Consider the following 23,735-nt stretch of genomic DNA (forward strand, 5'->3'; position numbering starts at 1 on the left):
GGGACACCTAAGCAAAGCAGTGTTTAAGAAGACTAGCAGTTTATCTGCTATTGGTTACAGAACCCCCTTATGGACACAAGCCCGCACATGGTCCCACTACTACGATATCCATTTCTATGTTGAAGGCTGCTCCAATGCATTGAGAAAGGTATCAGCATCCCCATCTGCTCTCCTATATTTGGCCGCGCCTTGGCTTTGATAAAGCAGCCACTCCAATCTCTAGTCTCTAACTAGCTCTATATAAGCTAGGCACGCTAGTTGGTGCTCCATCTCCTGGATATGGTAGATTGCGCTTGTACTAGGCGATTTTTATGATTCTAATGAATTGACCGCCCAGTTTGATCGTTTTCAGTCATCTTGTTTGCTCTGCAATAAAGGACTCATGCTTCCAACTAGATTTCACAAATCATCATTCATCAATTCAGAATCTAAAGGAGTTTCAAAAGTTCCCTTAGGGAACCACTTAGGATCTTCTAGGAAAGCATTCCTTTCAGTAATGTGTCAATTTCTCCACAGAATCACCTTGACAAGACCCTCTTAGTAGCTTAACAGATCGGTTGAATTCTTCCGATTCACTGGCATTCTTAGCCCTTTTAAATATTCGGCGTTATGTGTTGGCAATGTTGTGGTTCAACGAGCAACACTTAGTTATCTAGTGTTTACAATGGAAATGTATCTGTGATCTGAGAGCGATGGATCATCAAAACATACCACCGTACTACGTCCAGGGTATTTAAATGGTAGAAAGATCAGTTTCCGTATTAGTATTACCTATTATGGTTGGTAAATATGTCATAAAGGTATTTATCCTTTTCATTATTGGTGGCCCTTCGCCCAGACACTGCAGTATCTTTTCATATCTGTACCAACCATTATCCCTGGTTAATGGGCTTCGCGGTGGATCTATGTTGTCGGTGGTGCAGCCTGTAGCTTAATGAATCGTTGTACGAACTGTCTAGTTCTGCTTCCAATTTAATTCTCCCTGCGGGTAACAACTGCCGTTTTGAAGTGAACAAGCAATTCTTTGAAGGTTTCACTCAACACCATTGATCCTCTAGGTATCCTCTCTTGGACATATTTGCCACTGAGTCCCTTAAAGAGAGTTTTCGAAGTGTGCGTCACTACCGCTAGTGCCTGTGGCTCCGTTTGTGAATATGTGAATGACCTAGTCGTAATATTTATCGGTAAATTTGTAGATAGAGTATGTGACCGATTGAATACAGCTCTGCGGCCTCTAAGTCTGTGAGGGACTCAGATGGGGCTAGACATTGCCCACCTTATCACGGGCGGAAATCCAACTAGTATTCAACCAGTACAGTCAAATATTTATGAGCCCATCTCGACTCCAAGCTGACTTGGACGCATTATATCCAGATACAATATCAGAAATCCTGTAGATCGCTCTAGTGCTGTAGGACCATTAATACTTTCATTACAACAGGTTCATTGATTGTACACATCCATAATAAAGCCCATTGTAATATATGCATTCGAGGCTGAACCCTGCTAGTACCAGGAAGCTGACGGTGCAGACCCAAATGCTCGGATGCATAAGTGATGAGAAACAATGTTACAAAGGCGACGGGAGTACTGAAAGCTACCTTAAATTTACCCTATCGCTTTTATGGGGCATAGGAAGGCGTCCAATATACCATGCCATCCTTTGGCAAGCATCAAGTGGCCCTGATGTCTGTCGATCATATGGTTTGCCAGATTTGTCTTTGAGAAGACATGCTTTGTCCTCATACCAGAATAGAAGCCTGGCCGACAAATAGTTCCGAGTCATTTGCCGTTACAGACTTTATCATCTTCACCGACAGGTCAGTTGTGGTCGAGGTCAGGATTTTTATCGGAAAACTCAAATACGAAACTATTCCGATCTATCGAGAAAATGCCGGCCATATTCTAGGCGAAATTGATGTCATTTCGTTGGCATCATTCGAATTTTTTCCGTCAGTTGGGCAGCAATATCATTACTGTACAGCAACACCATACATACACCAGTGAAACCAGTTAGCTTTGAGCTGTCACCATATTTCTGATGTGGGGGAAGGGCATTTGAACATCGCTGGTAATGAGAAGGCTAATAGAACTTTCTTGTTTTGATTTGATTTGAGTACTGTTTAAACCTCACCAAGAAGAACTCCGCATCATAGTGAGAATACTCACTGGTCACTACCGACTAAACTACCACCTATGAAGGGCTGTCAAACTGGAGTCCAAGAGCCTCATGTTAAAAGATTCGAGCGTTAGCAACTCTAGTAGCAATCTGCCACTCAGTGTTTGCAAAAGATGTGCACATGAGCAGTGCGCAGCCTAAAGTCAAATACTTGTTCCTAAAATGCAATGATGGGGTAGACATCCGATGAGATGAAATTAAGCGTTTACGTTGCACATTTACAAAGGCATCAGCACTCGAGGGTACTCCTCACCAGGGAATTTAAGAGAGCCAAGGAGGGTTGGATGGCAAGCGGCTTGGAGGCAATGCACCTAAGCTTAACAAAGCCGCGTTGATCTTTCACTATGTGATATGTGTTCCAAGATTTTAGAACAGGAGAGGAGTAGCGAAATAGGACAGTTATTCTCGGCAAAAGCACGATCACCAGTGTTGAGTGCTTCGTCACACACTAATGGAGAGAGGAGGGAGGATCCAGATGATTTCCGCCGGGGTTGAGTTCAGATCTTCGAAGTTCGCCTTACGAAAGTTAAACTTGGTAGTCTTGCGCGCAACAAAAAAGTGGATTCGAGATATCTGAGCATCAAACTCGAGAGCAGGATGATGGGCGTTAGGGGTAACGTAAGATTGGCATGAGGGATTAGGGAAAGGCAGCGTACTGGGAAGTTAAAGAGGACAAGATGAAGAGTGCGATCTAAATGATTTCTTGAAAGGTTGAATTGGAGGGCGGTTCAGGTGAACATGAAAGTGGATAAAGGAAGGAGAAGGCGGGTGAAGTTATTAGGGAGGGAAGAAAGACCGGGAGTAGTAGGCCAGGAGAGCATAGGAAGGTTAAATTAGCAACAGAGGATGAAAGGAAGTGAGGGAAACACAACGATTAGGACTTCTGATAAACTGCCGAAGAAATCCTCGTACAAAGATGATGGGCCGAGACCAGGAAAATATACACAGGATATGATAAAGGGGCATACGTGTGTTGGCAGAATCATAGGAAAAACAGGAGGAGAGAAAGATGATTTTGACACGAAGACGGGACTCAGCAGCTATTAGGGCACCCCCGCCGGTGGCTAAGCCCAGCGCAATTTCTGCCACAATGAAAAGAAGAGTAACCTTCGGGGAGCTCGGAATCTAAAATCCTGTCATCTAACCAGCTTTCAGAAATGCAGATTACGTGATGTTGGAATGATAAGGCAGATATCTTGAAACCCGACAGCTTGTCCTCAGACCCCTTACATTTTGGCAAAACAGTCTAAAGTTGTGGAAATTATTTTAGTTCACCGAGCTAGGCGGGCTTGCCACAAATTTCCTCCAAGTGTAGTCCTCTGATAAGGGTCGATGAAGATCCCTTGCAGCCAAAAGGAAGATTGGGCGATAGCATCGAAGTCGTGGGAAGACGTCACTTTGAAGAAACTATCACTCGGTCAGGAGAGCCAACCTTCGTCAGCTGCTGAGTGTGAGGAGCATCTCAATTCACATTTTACCTTCTATTATCACTATAAATGGAGCTCGAGTGACCAGATTAGTAGACGTTTTTTACACAAAAATAGGTAAGGTTGATGTCATGTGGTCCTATTTCTGATGTGACTGGGAACCTGTGGATCTTCTTTCGATTCTATTTTTTGTTTTATTATAACTTTTCGGCCCAAACCTAGACCCTCTTTAAAGTTAATAATACGTCTGGAAATTTCAATAAACATTGATTTCTTCATTATAGTTTAAAAGACAAAATAATTCAAACGTCAAAATCAATTAGGCGAAAATCCATTCTTTTTTATCTGAGTTTCTTCCTGTAGGTAAAATCCTACGTTCCCCTTCGGGCACGGATTTATTGGGTGACTATTTCCAAGACTCCGCAGTGAGTAACCCAGAGGTACTCATTTATACTGAGTGCAAGATCAGCATTCGGTTGTAAAGGTTTCACAACATACCCTCACACCCTTAATTAAAACGTTTGCTAGGCATATCAAAATTGTCAAGATTGATGAATCGTATCTTTTGCAAGTACCAACTTAAGACCCCTAGTGGCACGTGTTTAAGAGTTGTCCGCCGTCGTGATTTTTTTGATGAAATGCTAGGATTTGTTCTTGGTAACAGTGTTCTTATGATTACTATTGTTGGGTGATAAGAACAGTAACGTACTAGTGGTTTAACGTGAAAACCCGTCACTTAGACCTAATCCCGCGGTCTTCTTAAGATACGGATTAATTTTGTGACCACGGGACCAGTTTATCCTGAATTCATCGCTCAACATTCATATTGGTGGATACAAAGTCTATCTAAATCTCTACCGACCTAAGGATTACGTCACCCAAGTTGAAACACAGCTTCACGATTGAGGCCCGAAGGTTCTGTGCGGAGTGTGTCGAAATTTCCACACACGTTCTGGCATTTCTGCAAAGTAGGTCGAGGCTCCTGGGAGAATACTTAATACCAGATGCCAAGTTGACATACTTGGACGTAAGGAATATGTTAAAATTCCTGACAGCTATAGGCTTGCTTGACATACTGCAACTTCCCTCAATAGAATAATAATAATTGATCTGATGTGATGTTCAGTCAAGTTATGTAATGAAAAGTTTTGTTCTAGAAGGTTATGGCTCCAATGACATTTTCATGATTCAATGAACTTTTGCTATCATGTCCACGTTAAGGCGAAAACGTCGTTCTGAATGGTTTTCCTAGCATCGTTTTTTTTCCTCCCAGAAAGTGTCCTTTCTTTCATGACCCTTCATAATATTAAGACTTCAGTCTGTTTTAATCTTCCACTTCCCATATTGTCAAAGTCCAGCCACTACAAAGGAAAATAATGCCTCTAAGTTGCTGCAAGAATTAATTCGAAGCCGAATTAAAATTTAATTCTAGGAGATGTATGTATGTATAGAAGTAAGATGCACTTTCCAGAAAAACCTTTGGCTTTGTTTGGCGTACAATGCTAATACCCAAAAGATACATATCCTACATCTTATCTGAAGTTGTGATAAAGTTTGTAACCAAGTAGATTTCGAAATTTTCACGCTGTTGGCCCGACAATTTCTATCCCATCTTGTTACTTTTCGGAGCAGAAAGGACATTGTGGGAGAAATTAATCTCACTAATTTACAGGGTTAACTGATGCATTAGAGGTAACGATGTCAATTCTTGATTCAAAGCTGCCTCTAAAGCTGCTTGATATGTTTATGAATGCTAATAATTTGAACTAGATTTCCCTGCGTATTCTGGTCATTCAGAGGAGAGTAATATTTATGAATATCTCTGCTCTCAGTTTTGCTTGAAAAATTTGAGTTTTTGTTGGTTTGAGGTCCAAAATCTCGTTGCACTTAAACATATCCAGTAACTGTTTTTAATCTTTTGATAAGATGAAAACAAAAATAGATTTTTGTAACATATCAATAGGTTCAATAGGTACAGCCTCTTCCTTTCTGCTTGTTTGGATTGCGTTTTTTTTTTGAAAAGTCAGTCATTTTAGTGTGTCAAAGCCATACACTAGTAAAAAGTGTTAGGAAAATGACTAATGGAGTAGGATGAAGACACTGTCGGCAGCAACAATTCGGGGAGCCTCAAAATCACTCAACTTAATTCAACCAATGCATATACTTGGATACGAGTATATTAGATACCTACCTTACAACATACTCATACAATTTATGGATGCCTAGGCCTCAAATAGCGCCATTCACTAGAAAACTGTCGACAGCATTTGCTAATTGGGCCAAAACATTCACAGCGCAAAGCTCCTCCGTCTATTGATGGAATAAAGTCAGTTCTTCGTATAGAAAATCCTAGGAACTGCATACATGGATGTGAACTGAGTTCTCCTGCCATTGTACATCTCTAAACATTATTCCCCGTTGTTATTTCGTGATAAATCCTGTGAAGACTCACACTGTTGGCAAAAGTAAATCACTTGGCACATTTAAGGACTGACGTTATGCACGTAGGCGCCTCCCATTCAAAACCTCCTTCCGAGCATTCACTCACTTACAACCTTTTGTTTTTGAACGTTTGCACGTTGCTGTGATTAGACGTGTGGCCGCTTTCAATAAACAAAATAAAATGTGCAAAGTCCTTTTAACAATGGAAACCCGGGCATTGTCTCTAGTAATACCACGAATCATACTAGCAAAAGGAGCAACGAGGATGCGTCATCTGCGAAGGGGAAGCTTTTATGTTCCAGGAAAATACAGGATTTCTGCAATTTTGTTGGCTCGTAATTTATTGTTATTACGAGGATATGCCGTGTTTGCATGCAAGTGCAGAGAATGGAATTGGAATGGAAGGATTTTAGCTTGTTAGAAGTTATGAGGATGTGAAAGAGTCATTGTTTTCATTAAGTGCTAGGAATATCTGCATTTGAATTGCATTCCATTATGATGTTCGCCGGCTGAAGTTGTAGTTTTCCACACGGATGTGAAGTGTTACTAATCAGGTTCAGAGTTAGCTGGGATGGCATTTGAACTTTGGGGATCCTCTCGGTGAGTCGTTTCACAGTAACTTTTCCATTAATGCATCTTATTATTTTCATGTATACCAATTGCGCTCGTTGTGTGCTTCGAGGAAGTACTGAATAGAGTTCGTATTTTATCTGCATGTAGTCCACCCAGAAAAATGATCCTATCCTTAGAAAAGTTTGGGATGATGATGTGGGAATATTGCAAATAGTAGCTACTTTCTGGTATTTTGAATGTTATATATGCAATTCTATGGAGTTAATGGACCTCAGATACGACACAATCAATTTTACTTTTCATCGAATTATTGATTTTCGCTGCTCCTTTGAACTTTAATTGCCACCTAATTCCTGCTTGCTTCCATCCATTTTATTTATTCTAACAACTTTCATTTTCCATTTTACGCATAATTGTCACTACTTCATCTTCGTTTTTCCTTTATTCCTCAGATCACCTTCCAAGTGCCTTCAAGTTTCTCAGTAACCAAATAACGAGATTTCACCTGACACAAGGACTCCACTTTCGCCTTTCAATTAAATCATTCTCTGTTCGACGATCATTCCATCATGTCCTTGAAATCTGTTGGACCAGTTTGCTTGGGGTGTGCATTCGGAGTTAGTTTCCTTTGGTGATGACTTTATTTTGCCGGATCTCCTGGCATGGTCGGCTTTGATTGCTTGTTGAAAAGAGAACGATGACATCACAACAGGATACCAGGAAAAAATCATTTATATCAGGAATAAGATTACTTACCCACACTCTGGAGAGTCAGTAAGTACCGAAAAGCTTCGTTTCACATTATTTGCCTTTGGAAGTAACAAAACGCTGGAGTGCACTTAGCTATGCTGAACAGTATTTCCTAATAACAAATGGTAGACTATACAGCACGTATGTTTAGAAGGGTGGTTGCATAGTGACTTAAGTTACCGTACTATACGTTTACATGTCAGTGTAGACACATATCAATGTAGAAGCTATTTCAAGTTTGAAACTATCTGAAATGTATCCTAACACCGATTGATTTTGTGTTATTTCTAATTAAGATTTTGCTTGGTAGTCACTTGAACCATCTCCTTCTCGTAGTATGCCTGCATGTCACTTTCGCAGGCATCACCCACCATTCATCTACTTTACATACTCCAACTTGGAACTGGCAACGTTCGTCTATTTCAATGGAAGCATATAGCAAGTTGTAGAAGTAGATTGCTCAAACTGTTGAGCAATGTAATTACTTTCAATGTTAAATTAAATGCAACATCCCCTTCCCTAAATCTGTTACCCTGTTTGTGTTTCAATGTTGTATCGTCATCACAGTTTTGCATATGTAGACTCTTTAAAAACGATGTGTCATTTTAAATTTCGCGCCATTCTTGAAATGTTAGTATAAATTTGCCTTTGCGATGGCATTTAATAAGTAAAAAATAGGAATTTTCCAGCATGGATCGCTATACACGCACTTAAGAAAGGAAATGAAAATTTAACATGAAAATTGTGAAAATATCGCGCAAAAACTCAGAAAAGTCCGTATCGTTTTTGGTTATTCCAGGCCTGATATGAGGGTATGGAGAGGGAGGAACTGGCATATAGTGCTCCAGAAGCCTAAGAGAAGTAGCCGATCAATCTTTTCCCAAGAAGCCTGCACTCTTCCTCTACTATTCTTTCCGACGCGTTCATAATGCGACTCACTAGTTGGCTGTAAGTCCATCGGCCCCTGGCGACTTATAATTCTTCAACCGATGAACGATTTTTTATCGTCCTTAGTTGGCGGGATCTTCAACTCCCCAATATTCTAGTTGTTGAGCAGTTCATCAAAGTACTCAACCCATCGTTCCAATATGCCCCTTGCGGCGGAAATCACATTTCCTTTTTTGTCTCGGCAGGATGTGCATCGAGGTGTGTAAGGCTTCATCCTGCTGACTTGTTGGTAAAACTTGCGTGCCTGGTATGGCAGCTCACTGTGCTTTTCGAGTTCACAGACTTGTTGGTTCTGCTAGGCCTCCTTTTTCCGTCTGTGAAGTGGCTTCCCCGCTCGACATTCATGATAAGCCTCTGCGCGTGCCCGCGTTCTTTGAGAGTGCAGCATTGCTCAGTATGCGGCATTCTTCCGTTCCATTCCTAACTTACATTCATCGTCGAACCACTCAATTTTACTTTTCTTACGACTGGGGTCAAGTTCGTTTGTGGCCAGGTTCTTCAGGTGTTTGTGAAGATCATTTGTCGATGCTTCATCTCCAGGGCCGCAGTTATATTATTTTCACCTAATGCGTGATACGGAGGACTCTGGGGGACATCGATTCAGTGATCACCCTCACCTGGTGGTCAGAGGGGATTCGAGGTGATATTGTTAATCAAACTCAGAGCACCATGCCAAAGAGGTAATGGCCTTCCTAAATGTTCTGACATTAATCAAGGGTGAAAGGTGGCGGCGTTCGATTAGCAAGTGGTCAATTTGATTGAAAGTGATCCCGTCTGGAGGAGCCCACATATGTTTGTGGACCGCTTTTCTTGCAAACCAGGTGCTTGCTAGTTGGACAGTCCGCACTACCTTGTCATTGGTAGTTTTGTGTATGCTAGGGGAGCCAACGTATTGCCTGTGTACGGGCTCCATTCTTACATAGCTGTTAAAATCCTTATGTTTCTCCGACTCTGTAGGCTCCTCTATCGAGGCGTCTACAGAGTCTAGCCTAGAATGCACAGCCGTTCGCTTGTGTTTTCAAAACCGATAACAACAGGTTTCATTTTTTAGCTGGCTGGGAAACTTACTCCGAGCACATGATCTATTGGATGGCCATTACAATATATGGTGCAGCAGCCCTTCTGTTAAGAACTAGTGCCTGTCCAACGCATCTGGTGCAACCCTGTTACATCAGGGTATTGGCTAGCTGCGTAGCAGCTCCTTTTCTATACAGGAGCGCACGTTCTATGAGAAAATGGGTTTTCGTTGCCGGGTTCGTCGTTGTGTAGCCAATCCAATCCGAGACTCCTTGTGTGGCTTCGTAATAAGTTGTTTTCCATATAGGGTTGTCAGTCCTATCCAACCCCCAACCTGGAGGACTAGTTGGTACAATTTCTCACGTGTTTAGACACAGGAGCTCACCTCCATCCTTCTCCGCCTGCAGTTTTTCATCAAAAAAGAATTCCCAGCGATCACCACGTAGAACTGGAAATAGGGTTTGGTAGTAGAGCTTTTGGTGTTGCTTCAGTAAGCGTTTCCCAGGTTCTATGCTCCATCGTGTGTACTAATACACGTTTTGCCACGGGGCCTATACAACCCTTTGACCGCCCTTCCATACATTACTCCCATATAATCACACTGATAGAATATTGACGTGAAACAACCTCAAATTGATATTTGGCGTTAAGGTACTTGCACTTCCATATTTTAGATAGAACAGCGAAGGCAGATCATGCGCTACAATGTTTTACATCAAGTTTGGTGCCGCTATTAGCAGAAACAACGCTAGCAATAGAAACAAATTGACCAACATCTTTGGTTTTATGGCATTCAGATCATCCATCATGATCACAATGTAAACTATAGAAAGCTTTCCTGGACTGTATTCACTTACTCGTAGAAAGCATCCTTATTCTCGTATGGGAGTTTTCGGTTGGTGCGTAACATTGAACTTTTGAGATGTTCCTCTTTTTGAACAGGCCCACCAGAGAACAATAGCACAGAATCAAGCGGGCTCTCCACTCCGCCCCACCATCTAACCTCTCTTAACCACAAAAAGTTCAGCCCGTATGACATAAATTCACGTCGCCGAGGAGGATTTGCAATCCTTAACCATGGATGACTATGATCTTGCAGGTGCAATATCTATGGTAGAAAAAGAAGATGAGGCAGGCTAAGATGAAACGATGGTGTAGCTCAGGACGCCAGACAGCTTTTAGGGATATCGAATTAGTGGAAATCGGCGCAAAACCGGGATCTCTGCAGTCCTTTACTAAGGCACACCTAGACCGGTTACCGGTTGTTGCGCCGTGGCGGATGATGAGGCAATACTTTGAATGAATTTTAAACCTCCAGGTCGAAAGGGAGTTACTCGCACATTAGGGCTCCGACTTAATAGGAAATGCTACCAGTCCAAGCGGAATTTATCCCATATACTCTCTGAGAGTCCCTGTTACATGGTCATTCAAATTATACTGACCCCTCCCTCCCTCCCTCCCTCTTGCCTCAAACGTAATTGAAACCGTCTATAGGAGAGTTTGCGCTTTATATTAAACATTTTTGGTGATTTAAAGTGACACCTCTTGTTAGAAGACTACATAACTGTTGCAGGAATTTGCATTCTTGGTTATTCCTGTTTATCACACATAGTTTCATGTGCAGTTAATAAAACATTGGATGGCTTGAGCTTCAGTCAATTTGGGCTAACAGAAAATCAAAATGACAGATTTATATTATATTACACATGGGAATTAGCTAAGATGGATCGTATAAATCCTCCTGCGCCTACATGCAGCTCCACTAAAATGTCCCAGTGACATGCATTTACACTCCTCTATGCTTGCCACAATCTTGGATAATATCTTAATATCAAGTATAACAAAGATTTTCGCTGAAATGGAAACTGTCTTCATTGGCGAGGAAACCGTGTTATTGGTATGACGGAATGTAACATTTTAAACAAAGATTGCAGTTCAACAGTACGCTGAATCTGACCTAATCATACTACGCAGCGAAGGAGGCATCACGACGGATCACAACTACACCAAAATCATCAATCTAATTTCAAATGATATTAAGGTATGGCAGATGTGGTAGAGGCGGATCTTTATTAGAACATCGTCATTCCAATGTCAAGTATCTCGGTTGATGAACCGCTTATCTGGCTTGTTGGTCCCAAGGGTTGCAGAGGCCGTTTTGTGGATCATGTCTTTTGGTTCCATGATTCATCCATATTCGTAATGGTTGGGAATGGCGTAAGTGAGATCATTTCTTCTGGCTTCTAACGAAATCGCCACTATTCAATGCACGGCGGGCCAGAGCATCCCTCACGGTGTTTTATCGGTGGCTTGATAGGCAACACGGCAATTAACCGCCGATGTTGATGTGCAATGGTCTCTTTGCCATTAGTGACGGTGGTAATATGTCGGCGTCTTATGAGAATATAGTTAAATAGTTTTACTGTTCTCACTATAAAATGTAGGACGATGAGACAATCGTTTAATGAACCATATTTTCGATATCAGCTCATGGGTGTCCGCAAAATCGACTATACGCTTATCACCGTGATTACGTGTTCAAACCATTTTCCCCCATGGCGCCTGTTGCCGTCTACCTTTTCACCGACAAGATAGTTAAGGTCGCCGGCAATGATGATATAGCCATCAACAGACACGTTACAGGTCTTCGCATTGAGAAGTTCCCAGAGGGCACCACCCTATCGGGGTGTTTGTAGAGTGCAGATATCAATCCATCTTTTCTGAAGCACTCTTGCGAATTCCTCGGTCAAGGTGCCAGTATTTAGCGTGCAGACACATATTTATTTTGACTTACGTCTTGACGCGTGCCGTCCAGAACCCTTGCCCATTTCTCAACCGGACCGGGAGCCGTCCTGCCGTGTTGACGAAGTGAGCATTCTAGTATTTTTCCGATGCGCGGCCAAGAATTCCAAATTTGTCTTACTAAGAACCCAAGTTTCCAAGGAATACATGAGGACTGGCAAGATCATTGTCTTGTACAGTAAGAGCTTTGGCTCTGTGGTGAGACGTTTCGAGCGGAACAGTTTTTGTAAGCTGAAGTAGGCTTTGTTGGCTGACAACAACCGTGCGCGGATTTCCTCACCGTAGCTGTTATCCGTTGTGATTTTCGACACTAGATAGGAGAAATTATCAACGGTCTCAAAGCTGTATTCTCCTATCCTTATTCTTCCTGTTTGACCAGTGCGGTTTGATGTTGGTTGGTTTTCGGTGCTGACGTTGCCACCATATATTTTGTCAACACGATCATCTTGCTATTAACGACATTGAATGCAATTTCTTGGTCAGGGTGTCGCGGGAACTGTCACCATTGCCTCAAATCCTCCACCTTTACCTTGGTTTGGGACCAGCATGCTATGTAAATAGCAGCGCGGAGTTAGCTACCTTCTGTGGTTTTTCTTTGCAATTCAAAAATATACGAATCTATAATACTAATATCATACCACAGCATTGCTGGGACAATTCTTTTATGACTTTTCCGATAGTTGCATAAAATCATTCTCAGTACCAGAAGTTTAAGGATAAGCTTAATATGACCTGATTTATAACAATCGTTTTTTTGTGTGAAACACTATATACATATGTATAGATGACCTACTTTCCTTCCCTGGTGATGTCTAAAGCGTCAATTTTTAAGAATCATTGAAGTTTTCTCATCTTATATTCAACGTACATATTTTCCCTCCAAAGCATTCAGGACTATCCACAAATTCTACGCAACACTGAATCTGCTCTACACATAGTATCTAGCATCTATCAATAGACGAAATCACAATCATGAAAATCTAAACGTCTATCAGCGTGGAAACTGAAACGTCCTTCACCGACACGCTCCCACAAGAGGATGGAGTGAAAACAATTCTGAACTTCGAAATCCCTTTAATCCAAACTGTGTCAGTATTCATCCATGTAGAATACACCCCAAAGGAAGTAGCTTGCTTATTAGCTTAATAATGCTACGCGTCACACGAGTGTTTTCAATATAAAGAAAGTTAGATGTGTATCTTCGCACGAAAAACTATATGTGCAGCGACCCTTATTTGTCATGTGTACATCTGGCGCCATCATTTTTTCGGGTAAACAGGCTTTATCTTCCGCCCGTAATCCATTGTTCCTTCCTAACTTTTGAGTGTTACTTTCTAATCGATTTTCCGATACAAATATAGCTGCGATTTCCACAAGGCAGCTTATAAATATCTCCTGCCACAAAGGAAAAACTTCCTACGTAAAGCAAGGAAAAGCAAAGATTTTCCAATAAATATCCCATTGGAAATTTTCGAACTACTTAAACAATCATATTTCATAATCACAGGACCTTCGAGAATGCCCACGCAAAGTTGCTCTATTGGCCAAAGATGGTATTGGGATATCACTAAAGCTTCTGGTATAAGCGGAAACACTTTTATGCGTTTACCTTTTTCAATTCCCAGAACTATTTTCGGAATCCCTTTAATATTTAAGTGTTAAATGCTTTCTGAAGATAAGGACAAAAGGACAAACTGCGGAAGGTTTTCAGAATGTCAACCGAACGGAACAAGGATCAGAAAGTGATACATGATATCTTCGATTCGCTGTTTGAATTGGCTCCAGTGAGAAAGGGAGGCTTCCGTTTTTTCCACTGTGAAGGAAGATGCTCCTTCCAACTTCCATTCGGAGCTCAACGAACATTCGTATGTGTATCTAATTTAGTCGGAGATGATTGCTCAAAACGGAAATAAACTGGAGGCGGTTAATTCTTCACTAATTACGCCCGTACGTAACTTGCTTCTATTCAAATACATATGCAGACATGTCGTAACCTTTTATTTCTGCGCTTAGTGTGCACATTCGCTGAAATTCCTTGGAGCAATTGATACAAAGTCTTCCACGACAGAACCTTAATCCGTATTTATGGAGGCACTGATACATAAAAAAACTTATTGTTTACTCAAACGGGTCTCGCTAAGCTCCCATTTCAATATTTTGGCTGATAGCAAGAAGGACGATGTGAGTCTTCGTTATCCCTATAATGAATGCTCAGCATACAAATAACCTTTGCGGAATGATTCCCCACGTGTGTCCTACATAGGAAAATCCTCAATATTCGAATGTACGTGTACAATAATATCGGAGAAGGAGTGATTTGCTGAAAAGTTTTAATCCAGTACGAATAAGAGTTTATAGTCACAGGATAATGAAGAGAATCTTCACAATAAAGCACGTATGATCCATGCATCCCTTTTATCCCAGCAAAAGAGCGAGTTGGAAGTTGTAATAATAAAAACTGCTTGGAGACCGAAAAAATAAAGAACAAAATTCGAGCAGCGATAAAAGCGGAACGACGGAATAAAAAGAATTCAAAGAGGAGATAGGTAAGCCACAAAAGGAGGGAAGCAAGAAATGGTTCCGTCTTACATTCGTTACAATTTAGCACGGGATAAGAAGCTACGGAAGATGGGGAAGCTATAAAAGTAGTGGGGAACGTATGGATTCGACAAATTGATTGGAAGGACGAAATTTTCTACGAAACCATCTAATCGAAGATTTTTGCCAGCAATAAAGAAGATAACATGCTCTCGAGAAGAATTGAAAGGTTTTACAGGGACCACAGAAGATTTTCCTTTGATAGATGTGTGTATTATGAATGGATTTGCTTTATCCCAACTGAAAACCGTTTTGTTATGAGCTCAAACAACTTGGAAGGTTTTAATTTGAAAAATCCTTAACATATTTCAGTTCGACTTTGCTTAGAAAGTTGGCAAACAAAGCGGAACGTTTAGAATGACTAATTAATCTGCTTTTGAATAAGGCAGCCTTTTCCTTTCTTTAAGAAGGGGAAAACTGTGAGTTTTTATTTTTGGGCACTGAAGTGTAGAAACTTTAGAAGGAGGCGGTCATTTCAGTTCAAAAGTCTACAGGATTCCCGGGCATGCGTCTGTGGGACTCTCACCCTGTCCGGACCTACCACTTATGTATTAATTCCTGCGAATGGCTTCCATTAAATACTTATGACTTCACTTGTTTGCAGTTTCCTTGCTCCCCCTTGTTCTCTGCTACAAGCGCCTTCCCTAACTAAATAACATAGTGTTTCTTGATGAGTTTACATGATTCTTTGGCCAATGTTCTTGATTTTATCAGGAGCAAGTTTAGCTTATTTCCAACGCCCCTCCATGATTGAAAAATACATAGCATTTCCGCTTGTGAGACGCATCTCCAGGACTGCGACATGGTCGAACAGCCTTTTTTTAACTGCAAGGGTCCTGACTCTTGACGCAAAGATGGTAAGATGACAATTTTCGAGCAAATTAAAGCAGCTGCAAACAAGACTGCAACTGGAATTTCGGCCTTAAGTCGGCCAATGCCAAATATTGGGGGTCCTACGCCTAGCAGGCGACATCTCCTGTTGAGTTCAACGTAGTCTGTTCTGCTCTAGACCGCAGAAGCATTGGCTCTTGGCAAGGACCATATTGTAAGCGTCTTGTGCAAGTACAGAGACATGGAGCTTTGCAGGTGGGGTGTGCGTAACACACTATCTCTGCCTGTTCTTCTCGTTGCAAAGAAGATAGAGCTCGACCGGTGGAAGGGTCGGGTGGTAGGGGTTCCTTGAACTAACAGCTTCCTTCCTCCTCTTCCCTCCTGTTGGTGAAAGAAAATTTCTGATTTGAAGGTACCGCCTGATGGGAAGTTCGGGGGCTAACCCAAAGGAATGTAACAAACGGTTCCAGGCTAGCTCTTTGACGATGGGAACGTGTTTATTTGGTAGTCCAACGGCGTAAATGCATTCACCTACCCTACCCAAAAAAATAGAGTATCCAGTAAACCTTATGAAGGCAAGAAACTGCTAAAAAAATCGACGGGTAATTGCTTGCGCTTTATAAATAAGTGGCACAGAACAGTATGGGGGGATCGCAGAGTCCTTTGGAGGACCATGTTCTGCAGGAGCCAAAACCCATTTCAACAAAAGAAAACCATAGTGCGGGTGCATTATATTAGGTATTTCTCTGGACAAAGCCGTTTTTTCTATCATATCCTGCGAACACTCGCATTACTCTTACCTTTGCGCCTCTCATCTTTACTCTTTCTTTATGACAACTTTCCTTTTCCTATGCTCAGCTGACCACCTAATGATATGACTTTCCTACACCTTTGTACAATTCCTTTTGTTTTCCTTCGCTTTTGTTTCCTTTAATTGAGCCTCACCTGAAATAAGTTAGATTATTTGTGACTTACAAAAATTGAGTTAACTTTGCTCATTTCAAACCTTTGTGTTCCTCTGAAGATTCCGACTAATGTCGAAGTCGCATAGGACAATACTATAATCACTTCTGGTTTCACATTGGCAACTGCCTCAACTCCGCCAAACCCTTTCCCATTTTAATCGAATTTTCGGTATCACTGCTAAATCTCATTAAACATTAAATACGTTTTCCCCTCTGTATTTAATTTAACTTTAACTTTCTCTCCCTTTTCTACTCTCAGGCGGGTAGGCGGAGCAGTGACAATTTTGACACCAATGTTGAATTTACTCCTGCTACCTTCCCACCCCTTTTCTCTCCTAAATTCTGCTAAATATCAAATGTACCTTAGAGATCCTCCGCCTTGAGGGATATGTTATGTTAATCATATTGAAGGGAAAGAGTAACAGGGCATCGTAAATATTAGTTTCCTGTAACAAATTTATTTGACTTCATAAACTGTTTGGCAAAAATGTCTAAAGTTGCGGTGGAAAGTGCACACTAATTGCACCGATTTCTCAGAGCTTTGGCTCGGTACCTTTGATGATTTATCCAAACTCATTTCACTTAACTTTACCTCTTCAATGCTTCTAGAGTACATTTTGAATGTTCAACGTTACCTCCCTTTGCCGCTGTACATTTGCTGTAGTGTTCCATTTTTCATCGATGACCTTTTTTCTCCATTGCCCTTGCTTGCTGTGTACTGAAGACCTCCAATTTTTTTCGGCGTCCCGTCCCCAACATGCTATTCGTTGGAAACAGCTAAATCTAACCTAAATAAATTTATTCTTATTTCTATCCTATCTGAGCTCTTTCCAAAGTCCTAGAGTATCTTTTGACGAAAAGCTTCATTTTTACAGCCACTGCCTTCATGTCATCAATCGTGTATTCAAAGTTGTGTCCTTTTTCGTCCTTTTTCTAACTGCAAGTCGATCAAAACTTCCTTAACACTCTTCACATCCCTGCTCAATTATTTGCTCTCTTATCTGCAATTGTCACTGCATCTCTCTTGAAGCTTTAAAACCCTACTTTACTCGATCTTCTTCTTTATATGAATATGAAAATCCAGAACCTTCCTTATTACAGGTACCCTTTTTAAACTTTATAATAGTTCCAAGACTGTTTTGCTATGCTAACATTGTCCATCACGTTGCATCGTATAATAAACCTTTCACTGAAATTATCGTGGTACCCTCAGCAGAGCCCCAAATCTACTCTCACTCCCCGGTTCTGCAACTACATATGTTGATGTTACAACAGTTCCGGTCGGATCCTTTGTCTTTGTTACTTATCTTACTTTCAAGAATGTGTTACAATTTTTCTCCCGTTCATTCGTTTATTTTTATGTTTTATAAATAATTAAATAAATAGTGTTATATTAAGGATGAGTTTCTGGTCTTACCGATCTTTCGGAGACTCGTACCATTTCCACTGCCAGTGATTACCCGTTGCATCTCAGACGTACCCCTTCGATCTACAACTCGTTGCCGATGGGTCCATTCAATCCGTCCAGTACAACAAATAAGTTAACTGGGATCATACCCACAGAGCCGAAGAAAGAAAATCCGAGGCTGGTGTAATAATTATGCAGTCCTCTATTCTCTCTTTTTTTCAATAAAATTTCTGTTAAGGGTTCCCGAGGAAACTGCAGGCCCGGGTGATTCCCCTTTTTTACCCTCCTCGTCGTCAGGCCTGCATACCTGGTACAATTAATGCTGCCTCGCGTAAAGTTGTCCTAAGGAAGCTGCAAACTCTTAGAGCAATCAGGTGGTAAACTTGGTTCATCGTCTCTCAATGTTGCGTGCTGGTCAGTGGATGTTGCCAAAACAAAGCATCGCATGCAGCAGTGTGGATTGCACTACTCCAGCTATAAGCAAGATTTGGTTGTCACGTTCATCATAGTTTAAGTCTGGAAGAAATTTGTTAGCCAGTGACTGTGATATGTTTCTATAAAGCATCCAACAGCCTTCCAAACGTCTTGATAGACTCGTCCTTTGGGCAGGAATATTTCAGCTGCCCCCTTGTATCTTAATTTACCGGCAATTATCACGTTCAAATATCTGATTATCAACCGTGAGATGATCGTCAATTCTGACTTTTATACTGTTCTTCTTCCTATGATTCGTAATCGCGACTTTGCTCGTTACAATACTTGCCTAAACTGACAGCTTCGCAATTATACTTATTAACATCCTCCGTCGACTAGTTATTGTCTAAACCCATGCTTGATTCGGTCAAGCTACTGTCTTCTTTAATGATAAGTGGAACCCTACCGAAAATGACCCTTTGCAAAAAGTTCCCCATTATACCCAGCAACAAGGTAAGGCGTTTTTATGTTGGATGGATTATCAAGGTTGAATAACAATACCAATTTCTGCTTTTTTCAACAAGCTACGATCCTTATTTGTTATGCATGCTTCTAAGGTTTTCGCGAATACCTCGGTTTTAGCCTTCATTGCCAGTTTCATAGTTTTGTAGGTAATGCCATCTAAACTAAACTATCATCGATTCTCCGGGATATTTCTTGCATCTCTTCCACAATGACAGTTTACTCTCCAACATTTTGGAAACTAAGGTAAATTTTTCTTTGTTTTTAGTTGAAAAGGTGAAAATGATGCTCATCTTTTTCTCGCAGTCTTCTCATAACCATCCTATAAGCCATACTCTAAGGGCTAACGTCATCTCTTTAACTTCGCTATTTGAAACAATTTCTTTCGCCCCTCCGTATAGTATTTGACACCATTGAGTGTCCCTTTGAATCGCTTCGCTTATGCGAATCATCTAAATATACATAAGTTCTGAAGCGCTCGTAGTGGGTATTGATATTTTACAGTCGCATCCTCGGTTCCGATTCTCCTATGCTATGAACTCCTGCTACTTTCCATAGCATGCCATACCCTCCTTCATTCTGCATAGCATATATGTTGATTGTGCAATAATTGCTGATATGATCCTCAGCTTGTCATTTCCTGAATAGCTTGGGCCTATCGTTCGTATTGTTAGCGCTCTGAACGCTGATCCATTTTTGGAGGTAACAACCACGTCAAGTCATATTTCTCTACTCTCGTTTTTTATTTAGGAGCTATTTTCCTCTAGGTTTCCTCATCCTCCCTTTGTAATCTACTCTCTTTCGCAGGGGTTAGGATAATTTGCTCTTTACAAACAGCTTCAGCAGCTCTTTTCGCCAGTTCTGTTTTTTCCGGGTAGAATTCTTTTGGGAGTTTATCGCCCGATTTTTTCTTCTAACGGTTTCCACCGTCGACATCATCTGACTACTCTTTCAACTTAACACTTTCACACCTAGTTTAGCCTGGTCCCTTGCATATACAAACGCGATACCTTATACACGCCTCGTTTACCAATTGAATAAGAACTACCCTTGCTTGGTGATTTCGCCCCGCTTAGGCATCAAAGGCCTCTAGCTGCAGTACGTATGCTGAATAACAGAGCCTGTCGGGTCGCTTGTAAAAGTAGTTTTCTATTCGAAACATCGAAATTTTTCTACAATGGTTCGTCAATAACCGCAAACCCACTTTCTCCTACAACTATGCTACAACAGCCAAATTTGTCTTTATTGGATTTACTACGGTCATTTAATATCAACGACAGGAGGCAGTTTATCCCCCTATTAATACGAAAATCAAATCCTGAACCTTAAAAAAACGATTCTCTCCCGTCCTTCATGATTATTATGGCGGTTGACGTTGTGTTTGTTCAGCCTAGAGCAACTTAGTATCCAGACCAAACTCAGCATCACTTCAAGGATATTGCAGAGTAGCAGATCATAGAATAGAGCTGGTAGGTGGGAAATTTTCCTAACTATCGAAGGTCTAGCTAAAAAGTTTCGAAAACCAATGGGTCGCCAGCACCCCTGCGGACTTGGAACCTTCGCATTACAAGTGCCGGGCCCCAAGACTTGGAGAAATTACCGTCTTCATAATATTAGCACAATTATTCTGTCGACATTACAACTGTTCTAATGCGCTATATCTCCTCCTCCTCCGAAGTCTAGCACTATAGCATCGCATGCTACATCTGTCTCCATTTGGGGCTCCTCTCGTACTTATCCCAGTAGCCTTTTGCTAAAAGTTGCTTCCCTACCTAAAGAACTCTCCGTTTCAAGATTAATTTACACAATTATTCGGAAAATATTCTTGATTATATCTGGACTTTCATGCCGTCACCAAGTCATTATTAGAAGGCGAAAGTGGCAGCGGGTCGGTCGTACTTTAAGAATAGTCGAAAACTCCACTGTTGGCTATAATAATTAATTGAAGCTATGTGCTTTCCCAGACTGTCCGGCGAAAGGCCCGCCCTTGGTACATATGACGCAAAACAGTAAGAGAAAGTCGCACGCATCTCTGAAAGACCAACTCCTGAAGGGAACTGAAGCACATTTCAACAAACCTACAGCGATGACGCGTAGGTGTAGTTGACGCGTTATGCCCCATTTAGCATATATGTCATATAAAAAGCAACTTTTAAATTTTAATTTAACTTCCCTGGCTTTTGTATTGCAGTAGCCTCCCTGGATGACACAATATTACATTCTGAGCTTCTCAAAGAAATCTGTGTTTTTCGAGGTTTCCTCAACATGCTTATGAATTTCCTTACGGCAATCCTGGAGGATTTGTATCCTGGTATTGAATTGGATGCTCAAATCACACGTTTCAACTCCGATATTTTGCCCATGAGTGTTAAGTTCAACTTTCAAAGAGGCAATTTCAACGATCCAAACTTAGCCCTAGGTTAGGACGGGAACCCAGTTGATTCCATCCTCACGTACTTAACGTGCTACTAAGACTTCAGCTCCTTTCATATATTCCAATCCTCCGCGTTCCCCATCTACGTCCTTACGTTGAACCCTTATCTAATCTGGTTTACCGCTCAGATCTAAAAAACACTCTGCAACTCTCTAATTCGGTCAGACGTAGGTATCGACGGTTGTCACTGGAGGATGGCTCACGATACTTACTCTAGCGTAACAGTCGCTTGTATTTTGTGGTACTACTTCCAACGCCCCATTTCAAAATGGACAGAAAATCAACTGCGCGATGTCCAAATTTATACTAAGTTGCCCAGTTATGATCCCATTCATTACTGGAATGGAAGAAGCAGTCTTGATGCTAAGTACGAACACCACAGGAGCTTTGCAGGGAAGGAACTCTAATTAGGTTAAACAGAAGAACTCTGAAAATCGAACCAACTGAAGGGTAGAATTGGAGTAAAGATGCTCATCAAGCTCTGAAAAGACGCATGATCAGTTTAAGGGGCAAACTCCCTCGAAGACATCACTAAATTACAGTGGATCTTCGGCAAATATCCTAGTAAGTAACCGGACAACCTTTGTTTTCCAAATAGAAGATACGCTGAACACGATGAGGAGAGGTAAACTATCTACTTGGTGTGCAATCCTCAAGTAACATCTAAAACTATAAGAGCTGACCGTCTTTCGTTCACTAGATGTCCACTCTCGTACGCTCATTCTGATGTACATATACCGCCATGGTCTGGTGGCCAGGGTTAAACTTCGTTAACTTTGTTACTGGCAGCAATCCGAAAGGCCAAAGTATTGCTAGAGTAATGAAAACTGTATGCTACGTGGCACTCAGATGTCCGCGGACCATATAATTTTCAGATTCGGAATCAACGGAAGTGAAAAATGGTTTCAGAAAATTATGAATTAATTAAAATTATGATTATGAAACTCCCTCAACTCTTGGGAATCGACTCAGGTGTACACCATTCTATTCTCAGCCGGAAAATGTCTACGGTAAAGCTGACGGGATCCAAATATTTAAGTCTGCTTCAACAATCATTCGGAACTATGATCATTAAATGGAGACGTCCTATCAAGCATATCAAACTAATTTCTTTGGAAGACCACGAGAGAAAACTGTCCCAACGTGGGGTCCAGGATACTCGAGCATCGTTGCTTATGCAGAGGCTGCCAAATTCACAGGTTGGGGACTGATTCTGCAGTTATAAGACGAGATGCTGCTTTAATCGTATTAAGTTTGTTATCGCTGTCAAACGAAAAGATTCGAGCTAGCTTTGCCAGGCAAAAATCTTTGCAAGGCGACTAAATCAACCTTACTTTCAAGAAGAGGGACTTCAAATGGGGCACTGCTCCTTATGATATTACTTGGAGAAAATAGTGCCAGTATGCTCAGATGTCCTAAGCCTTGCAAAAACCTGTGAGCGACGAAGAAGGAAATCGTCTGAATAGTGCAATAATAAAAGGCTGTGAATAATTTCATTTGGACGTCAAGGAAAAGAACAGCTTAATGAAATTCTAAAACTAACATACTTTGAAGACCATAATCGAAAAGAGCAATGCAATCAAGCATTTAGATCACCACACAGCCCAGAAATGGACAACATGTATTGGTAATCCTATGCCGGGCGACTATGGCAGCATGCTATGAAAATATACATCTTTAAACCATTCGAACTGAAATCATTCTTTATCCCAACCGGTATCAAGGCAGACTTGAGATAATCCCAAGCCGACTATCAAGTTTAAGAAAGTCCTTTCTCAGGTCTTATTTGCTACAATGGAAAGAATTGAGTTCAAAAACTGAGCGGACTTTAAATTCCAATTAAATATGAGTTTAATATGTTTTTTATTTCAAAAGTTCTTAGCTTCCTCCTCTACCCTGTTGATTACTGGAAAATAGCAGAAGTATCGTAGCCACCGAGGATGATCTACCTACATCGAGAATGCTCAATGAATAAAAGTATAAAAACGTCAAACGCACCACATCCTCGTTTAGGCTTCATTTTCAGGGTCCTTGAATTTCAAGAGGACTGACTTCAACTTGAAAATGGTAAATACCGAGGGGGAATATTTTTCTGGCTAATTCTATTTTGCATAACTGAATTTCTGCTAATCGAGCTTTCACGCGGTTTAACCGGCACAAAATCATCCTTGCGAACGGGAAATTCGACACCAATTTTATTCACGGCAACGTTATAATTTGTTTAGTGAAATTTATTTAAATGAAATCCATTTGTTATTTCAAATTTCCTCACGTTTACCATTTGATGGTTTTTTAGTCAAGGGTGCGGCTCCTTATATTCCTACGAAATTGATGGGACTACATTGTGAAACCAAATGAAAATGTTCAAGAACGTTCTGAGGAAAATATATTTCTCCTTGAAGAAAACTTATTCGCAAGGGGAAGG

The 23,735-nt window shown here is 41.1% G+C and overlaps 1 protein-coding gene across 4 annotated transcripts in view; it reads left to right on the forward strand.

Moving 5' to 3' along the window:
* LOC119651862 (receptor-type tyrosine-protein phosphatase U) overlaps positions 1-23,735 on the forward strand; it is a 214,432-nt gene that overhangs the window by 92,648 nt on the left and 98,049 nt on the right. The window contains exon 2 of one of the 4 annotated variants that reach the window (XM_038055692.1): positions 7,074-7,395. The exons of the other annotated variants lie outside the window; for them this stretch is intronic. Coding sequence (XP_037911620.1) covers positions 7,319-7,395 — 77 coding nt within the window. The 5' untranslated portion in view covers positions 7,074-7,318. The remainder of the gene's footprint in view (positions 1-7,073; positions 7,396-23,735) is intronic. 4 annotated transcript variants of the gene reach the window in all.

This window comes from Hermetia illucens, chromosome 1, assembly GCF_905115235.1.
Source record: "Hermetia illucens chromosome 1, iHerIll2.2.curated.20191125, whole genome shotgun sequence".
NCBI lineage: Eukaryota > Metazoa > Arthropoda > Insecta > Diptera > Stratiomyidae > Hermetia > Hermetia illucens.